We start from the raw sequence: 8,049 nt of genomic DNA, 5'->3' as shown, positions 1-8,049 counted from the left end.
CAGTCATTCATCCTTAGTGCACATTTAGGCTCTTTGGGGTTAAAAAATGACTGCAGATGTTCCACACAACTCTCAAGAGGCTTCTTTCAAGTTTCTCTGGCATTAGAGAGGTGTGAGAAGTGCCTAACCATACCTCTTTTTGAAATATTTGCCAAAAGGAGAGTGCAAGAGAGGATCCCCAGGGCCTTTTCTGTCATTTCCAATTACACTTTCCAAATATTTCCCAAAAAAAACATCTCTCTTTTGTAGTCTCTCAACCTAACCCAATCCTGTTCTCTTATGTAGGGTCCGTCAGTAAACAGTTCTGTTGAATTTAAAGTTTTATTTAGACATGTCTCACTTAGTCACTACCACTTGGTCTGAGCACAGGTGTCCTCTTGCTCTTTATCTGATCAATGCAGAATTAATCAACACAGAAAAATTATGTTATCCAAAATACTCAAATACTGATGGATAAGAAATAATTATTTTATACACTGCTATAAAAAGTATTTAAAGGGGATATCAGTGTCTTCCCATGTCTTACACCAAGCATGAAGTAAAATTTGACCCCTTCCTGTAAACTCGTCATTATGCCTTCTTTAGTTTGCATGCACTAAATGCAGAGTACCGCCTCCATTTGGATGATGGTGGATGAAGTTATCACATTTACACAATCTAATTCCTAAGTTTATAAAATAAATCATGACTTTTGCACAGTATAATTGCTATGTTGCAATAGGAAAGTGCTCAAAACCTTGTATTCTGAAGTGACTGCAATACTATTCTGTATAATTACAATATGTTCATCCCAATTTTTCTCATTCCCTTTTGGTGCCAAAGGACAGACTACACTTTGGACTGCAGCACCTGGTACACCCTGTGTTAATAGACTAAAGGTTTAAATATTTAATTAAGCCATTTCAACTTTAATGTCCTCCAGACAAGTTGAATAAAAAATACTTGGTTGTGGTCTTTGTTCCCTGTGAAAAACTTTATTCATCCTTTTTAATAATAGAAGTGTGAAGGATAGTTTTTAAAATTAACAGAGATTATCGTTTTCTGATGTTGTGGAAGTTCAGAAATGTTTAAAGGTTTGTCAATTTTATTTGCAAAGTAAAATTTAGAGTTTCCACTTGCAGACAAATTTGATGGATGTTGGTTTGATCATTCAGGAAAGATGTCATTTGCCTGTGGCTGCAGAGTAAAAGCAAAAACTAAATGACTACTTGATGTGTTCAACATAACAAATTGCTAAACCTGTAGTAGCTTATTTATCTAATTATTTTTGAATCAATCAACTGATGCATCCGTGGAGAGGTTTACTTTTCAGCACAGAGTTTTTATTGTGGCACTTTTCCGAGCCTGCGGAAACTTGAGCAAGATTTAGACAAGCCTGCAAAAGCACTGGGTACCGGCCAGACCTGATGGAATTGAAAGATGGATGAAGGGACAAATGTGCTGTGACATTTCTGTTATACAAGTAACCAGGATGATGAAGATGAAACCAGGATGGATGTTTCAGCAAGAAATTGATCAGAAACACACTGCCCAGAAAACTCTCAATTACCTTCAGAGAAAGAAAATATGACTGCTGTGACCCAGTCAGTCACCTGACCCGAGTCCTATAGAAAATTAGTGCAAAGGACTAAAAGTCCTGGAAGGAGCTCACAGAACCAAAGAGAGGTAAGGAGTTTGAGTGTGAGGTTCTGATTCTTGCAATTCTGCAGAATGGGTCAGAATCGCATCGAGCAATGAAGGTGGCTAATTTCCTTAGATTTAAAGATTTCAGCAACACCAACAAAGTGTTAAATATACTTATGTAACTTTAAGGATATTTATATTCATAGTTTTGCATGTGTGAAAAAAAACCAAACATCTGGAAATCCTTTTATCTAAATTAACCCTTACATTTATTCAACATTAGCTATTACAGTAGATTAGGTTTTATTAAACAACTAATTTAAAACCTATGAATAACATTGACATAGTGGAAGCTGTGATATGGTTTTTTGTACACTTGATTTCATATCTAGATAATTGTACATTCTGGGTGACTACCAGATTATTTATTATGCAAAACTAGAAATGGCAGAGGGTGGACTTTCGCTTTGCCATGACTGTGTTACATTTTGAACAAGGGCACCTGGGAAAATTGCTGTCCTGATGGAAAACTAATTTTCCCGTAAAAGCTGCGCTCCTCCCCCTGGAATCATCTCCCCGACTTTCAGAAAGGCCTCCTGAGACACTTTCCCAGAGCGAGTCTGACCTTCCATTAATTGACTCTAAATTAAATTGTGACAATGCACGGGCTTTCCAACAAGACTGTGTCCTCAGAGGAGTTTCACCCAAAAGATGAAGAAGCATTTTAATCTTACCAATTGCAAACCTACAGGAGGTTGTCATGTATTTCAAGAACTTGTAGATAATAGTCAGTGATCTGCAGTGATTTTCCCGTTTTAACCCTAAACATCACTTTGGAAATGCCTTCCGCTGCATCTTTAAGACAAAAACAACAACTGGAACAGAAGTTTGCAGTTTATTAAGAAAAAGAATCACTTTTATTACTGTGAATATAAAATGTGTAAGATAAAGTATAAACCACATTTACAATTTGCATATCTTTGTCTTCAGAAGTGAATAAAAAGCTCTATCATCTTTTTCCTGCATTGTGTTTATCCTCACGAGACATCATTTATCTTTAACTTGAAGACAGAAAATATTGCCTCAGTGAGATCAGATTTCCTGCAGCGCAATCTGTTTAACAATGAGTCATTTCATCTCAGCACAGGCCAAAACAAGTAAAAGGCTTCACATTGGGTACAAACACTTATGTAAGTGTGAGGTGCCTAAATCTTGCAGAGCGCTGTAACACAGAGACAGCAAACATCAGTTGCTGCTTAATGGTTTTGACAAACAAAGCAAAATCTTTTCACTTTCACAAATTGGTTCTATTAAAAAAAGGTTTTAAAAGACTTAAATTCAACTCTAAACGCAGCAGTTGTGGTTGACACTAAAAATACATTCCACTGGTTTTACAATAATCCTTAAGTTTAAGTATGCTAAAAAAACACCATGAATGTTAGGTGGACTTGGAGCTTTTTTTAGGCTTTTGGTGCATCCTATGACATTTTTAAAAAATGATACAACATACAAATAAAAATATATATATATTTAATTTTTTTTTTTTTAATTAAAAAAAAATATAGCCTATATATATATTTTTTTATTTTTNTTAAATTAATTGCCANTATTNCCTCCTAAGCACAGGATCAAATTTGTACAAACAAGCTGAATTGTGTAGATACATTTCTTCTGTTATTTGAGAATCTTGGTCAAATAAGACCAAAGATTAAGCTTTTTGGCAGATGGTGGTGGCAGTAATATGCTAAGATTCTGCTTCAATGTTAATGTGGGGGTTAATTCAGAAGTAGCACAATGTCCAGATTCATTATCATAATCTCAACTCAACAACTAGAGCACTGAAACATGTTCACAGTTAGCATCTATTTTGGGGTTTATCAAAAGAACAATTATTTCCAACATCATTTTTATAACAGATAGAGCCTGGCAGCAGTAAGTTTATGTAGTGGATAAAAATGGGACTTCATTGTGGGTGTTGGTTGAGGTTTCTTTCCTAAGGAACTTTTATCTAAATATTAATTGGAATGTATTATAATTGAACCTGCATCAGAGAAAATCTGCTATAAATATACATTTTTGCATCAGATTCTTGTTTCTAAAAATCTGTTAATTTGTGTCTTGTATTATCAGTCCACGTGTTTAAAAATATCTTAAGTAAATCCCTAAAATCCTAAAATTAATATGGTTAATAAGCCCATGGTGAGCGAATGTAAACTCCTACGCTTCAATGTATATCCCTGAAAAAGAGAGGAACCACCACTGGTTCCTGTACGGCATCCACAAAGCTCCAAAATGGGCTCAAAATGAGTAAAAAGCACCATCATAACACCCAGAGTGCCCACACTGGTCTGCGTGTCAGTCACGAAGCCGCTGTCTTCTGGGAATCTGTGACAAGAGCTCAACATCTTCATCTGAGGTAGAGGGGTGAGTGAGTATAATCCGGGGGATCTGCAAGATGAAAAGGAAAAGAGTGAGGGGGGAAAAAGCAAGTTGTATTTAAGAGTTAGTTTTTATATGCTTAAGGGAAATGGAATTTACGTGTTAACTATAGCGCCTATGCTTGTAGAATCCCTTATGAACATTGTTTAAAGCTGTACTGTCCACATGCAGGCAGCACTTTTAATTTGTTCAGTTTAGAGTTGCAGGTGCTGAATGTAACATTGATTTTCCCAGGATAAGCGATCCTCAAATGTGAAGAGCGCTCACACTGGGAGTTGGGCGACACGCATTAGAATTACCCAGACAAACTTCAGTCTTTGTCCTTGACTTGAAAGTTCCTGATTATAAAGGTTCTCAGTTGGCTTTGACTGAATTTATGCTATTTTGAAAAGAAAAATGGGCAAATATGTAACTCTCAAAATGTACAAAGCTGGTAAAGATGTGTTCCTAACAATTCAACAAAACATCAAATTACTAGAAATGCACACCATTCTTTTTGGATTTTAACAAATCTTTTTAATCCAGATTAAAAATTATACAATTTGTAATGATTTAACACAATATCTAACAAAAAGAAGTCAAAATGGATGTAACCAGAGGAAAACTGTGAAAGAAATCATGGGGTGCAAATACTGGGAGCATAAATAGTAAATTGTAGATAATCACTAATCTACTTACGGACATTATGTGATTCATCTCTTTGAGTGAGTCCAGTTTTAATTCCTCTGCTTCGATTTCAAACAGGGTTCTGTTCAGATCACTGTCAGAATCACACTGAAACACATAAAAAAAAAGTTTGCAGTATCAACAAAACTGAACCAGATGTGCAAGGAAAGAGAAAACATTAACAGTGTTCTGTTCTGTTCTGTATGTGTCGGGATTGGGAGCTGCAAAACAATGTCAGATTTTAAAAGACTTTTTCTGCTCATGCTGAAAATTGAGTCAAAACACCCACAGCACTGTTCCCATTGCAGACAACAGCCTCAATCTTCTTGGGCAAACATTTTTCTGACTCCTCCAGCTGTGACTGTTTGCTGATCGAGCACAGCAGCCGACCCGCCGCCGGGTCTGGTGGATCCTGAGACACGGCCGGGACGTACACGTCTGAGGGCGGCAGCCTTTCTCTGAGCACCTTCAGCTTAATGCAGCACCCGGCATTCCTGAGGGCAGCAACTGCTTCGTGGTGGGTCGCACCCTGCATGCTGACGCCGTTGACCTGGAAGGGCAGAGGTGAAGTTAGAAATTGCTGCAACAAAGAATGGAAGCGTGAGCACAAAGCCTGGAAATAACATGTCTGGGAATTTTTTTTTTTTTTTTTTTTTTTTTTTTTTTTTTTTTTTGTCAATCACATTGTCACTGAGGGAAGTCCAAGCTGAGAATCCTCTGTTGGTCATGTGCTGCCCCCTACTGGTGAGAAGTGATAAACCAAGGGTTTATAGCACAGCAGATTGTCCATGCAATATTTTCCCACAGCAAAAAGAAGTTAAAGTTTCTGTTTTCTACCTCAAGTACTCTGTCTCCAACATGGATCCCAGCCTTTTCGGATGGCCCTCCTTGAGCTACTCTGGAAATAAAAATGCCCTGAGGGGGAAAAAAAAAGCAAACTAAGTTGGGGATAGGGTTAGGGTTTACAGGGTTTACCCTAACCCCATCCCTAACCTGGCTCCTTCAGATCACATTCGTTCAGAGAGCCAAGAAGCTGCTGAGTGAATGACTGATGAGCTATGTTGCAACAGATTAGGCAATTTTTCCTCTCCTACTCCACCACTCACTTCATCTTGATCTTTATAAGGCAGAGAACCTTTCCCACCAGCGATGCTGATCCCCAAACGACCACTTTGGCCAGATACTTTGATCTGCAACTGAAAGAAATGCTTTCATCACTAATAAACCTTAGATTATATGATACGAGCAGCTCTGTATAGTTAACAAGAAGCGAAAATGGATTATGAGTACACAGAGAGGCTCTCCCGATATGGTTCAGACGATGCCAGAGGGACGTTTTGACATTTACGTAAGATGCAGAGTGAATTTACTCTTAACGGCACTTGAGTGGTGGATGATTCTGCAGGAAGACTCGTCTCGCTCAGTGGAGAAGATCTCAGGAAGCCTGGGACTGATGACGTCTTTGTCTTGCAGACAGGGTCTCCATGGAGACCGGACCCTGCATTAAGAGCTCTGGGATGTGAAAAATTCTTGCCCTCTTGGGCTTCACCTCTCTGATGGCAAAACGGGCACGGCCCAGCTTCTCTTGCAGACAGGCGACCTGCACAGCTCTGGTGATAACAGAAAAACTGGTGCGTTCACTGACCGCCGGCGAAAAACATGCAAACATTTCCAGACCGTATAATTTATTGTTTCATTTAGATATCTTCCAAATACATTCTTTTAATAGGTTGACGTGTTCTTGATCAACAGTTCTTACTTCTGAAGGTCTTTCAAAGGTTTTCTAATTTCTTAGAACATTTTGACTGGTTACAATTACAAACCTTGATGACTTTTATTGGGATTTATGTGACAAATATTAATTTTGGGAAATGCCTGTGCTGATTTGAGGTAACTCTAGAGGAGCTGCAAAGATTAGGAGCTCAGATAGGAGGACATGTTGACAGAATATTTATTAAGAAGCTAAGCAACTTTCAGTCTTTACAGATTAAAAAAGAAAGACAGAAACTGACTGATTTCAGCAGAAGTAAGTTTTAAAGAGGAAAAAAAGAGGAGAATTCATACTTTCAACTGTGGCTGCTGAGAGATCACAGTCTACAGGATTTGTCAGATCAACTAGAAATGACTGAACTCATGAAACTTTCATGGAAAGCATGAACAGACTTTCAATGTTAGTTTTCTTCAAGAAATGTTACTTACATTTTAATAAGGATTATAGTGTTTGGACTGGACTGCATAAAAAAGATTTAGTATTCCTGTTGATCTAAGCAGATCTAGAAATTTTCAATTTTAAAGCTGAACCCAAACCAAAGGGAAAATGATCCCTCTAGCTAATATATTTATTTCTCCTTAAAGAGAATTTTTTTTTTCATTTGTTTAAAATTTGCCGTTTGATTTTACAAAGGCTTGCTGTCAATATGATAGGAAGCCTTCTGTTATTTTTTTTTCTCTTTTTAATCACAATGTGTGCAGCTCCACAGTGTGCAAACTGTATTTTATCATATCACAGGAGATCAAGGGGAAACCAGTCATTGAAAGACCCTCAGGCATCCTGGAGCAACTCAAGCGAAGAACAAAAAGTAAAGCAAATCCTGGTTCTCCAGCTGAAACAGAATCTACACAGAACATGAAATAACTTCGCCGAAACCGACCTCCTCTGCTGGTTCAGCTTTTTCTTTGCTCCTCTCCAGCTCACAGCAGCGAGCGCACACATTGTTCTTGACGGCAAACATCTGAGGTCCCCCCTGCAGCCTCTCTTTGGTCTTCATCCAGCTGAAGTCTGGGACGGTCCAGCTTTGACAGCCGGCCCCAGGGGGCTCGTCACTGTGAGGATTTTTAATCTCCTATAGATAATCAGAAGAAATTAGCTATTGCTGAAGAAGTTGGCGGATCTGTGGAGGGAAAAAGTCTCCTATTTCACAAAAAAGCAGGAGCTATATTAAAATCCTGCTTCCTTATCCAGAGAAGCTGCTTATTTTGCAGAGGGTTGAAAGAAAAAGTGAGATTCACAATGCAACTCCACAATTGTTCTCCAACTACATACCTTTGATTAAACCTGGAATCTGAACAGACAACGTCAGAAACAGAAGTGGCATGCAGGACATGCAGGGTGGAGGTGCTCTACATCATGCTCAGCTGGTCGGACGCAACAGGAAAAACAAAAGGATCTGGGATCTGTTGCGTTACCTCCAAACGAGACGGTTCGATTCTCCTCAGCAGCCGATTATCTTTCAACAAGAGTCATTTTGAACCCGTTGAGCCCTTTATTTTGCTACACTCTGTTAATCTCGCATCACTTTGAGGCAAAAAGCAATCTGGAGG

General features: G+C 38.4%; 1 protein-coding gene across 2 annotated transcripts; it reads right to left on the bottom strand.

Annotated features, from left to right (window-relative positions):
• Positions 1 to 3,231: 3,231 nt before the first annotated feature.
• LOC106964677 (disks large homolog 1-like) lies at positions 3,232 to 7,977 on the bottom strand. 2 transcript variants are annotated; one of them, XM_015060342.1, is made up of 7 exons: positions 7,380 to 7,977; positions 6,099 to 6,338; positions 5,835 to 5,924; positions 5,566 to 5,643; positions 5,018 to 5,278; positions 4,741 to 4,836; positions 3,232 to 4,071 (listed from the first exon to the last, which is right to left on the bottom strand). In XM_015060342.1, the coding sequence occupies exons 1-7, from the start codon at positions 7,494 to 7,496 to the stop codon at positions 3,979 to 3,981; spliced, it is 975 nt and encodes a 324-aa protein (XP_014915828.1). In that variant the 5' UTR covers positions 7,497 to 7,977; the 3' UTR covers positions 3,232 to 3,978. The 2 variants fall into 2 exon arrangements, with proteins under 2 accessions (XP_014915828.1, XP_014915822.1); XM_015060336.1 differs by lacking the exon at positions 3,232 to 4,071 and having other exon boundaries at positions 4,429 to 4,836.
• Between the last annotated feature and the right edge of the window lie 72 nt (positions 7,978 to 8,049).

The sequence above is a fragment of the Poecilia latipinna genome, unplaced genomic scaffold (assembly GCF_001443285.1).
Source record: "Poecilia latipinna isolate Pla-1442-1.1 unplaced genomic scaffold, P_latipinna-1.0 Scaffold67, whole genome shotgun sequence".
NCBI classification, from domain to species: domain Eukaryota; kingdom Metazoa; phylum Chordata; class Actinopteri; order Cyprinodontiformes; family Poeciliidae; genus Poecilia; species Poecilia latipinna.
This window is presented reverse-complemented; position numbering and strand designations above follow the sequence as displayed.

What these genes read in the sequence shown, in the direction of transcription:
- LOC106964677 (XM_015060336.1), bottom strand. Translation starts at nt 7,496, where the DNA reads ATGAAGACCAAAGAGAGGCTGCAGGGGGGACCTCAGATGTTTGCCGTC. An exon ending in AAGCTGAACCAGCAGAGGAG is followed by an intron (nt 6,339 to 7,379) that starts GTCGGTTTCGGC and finishes TGTTATCACCAG; the next exon opens with AGCTGTGCAGGTCGCCTGTC. An exon ending in CTTATAAAGATCAAGATGAA is followed by an intron (nt 5,644 to 5,834) that starts GTGAGTGGTGGA and finishes TTTCCCCCTCAG; the next exon opens with GGCATTTTTATTTCCAGAGT.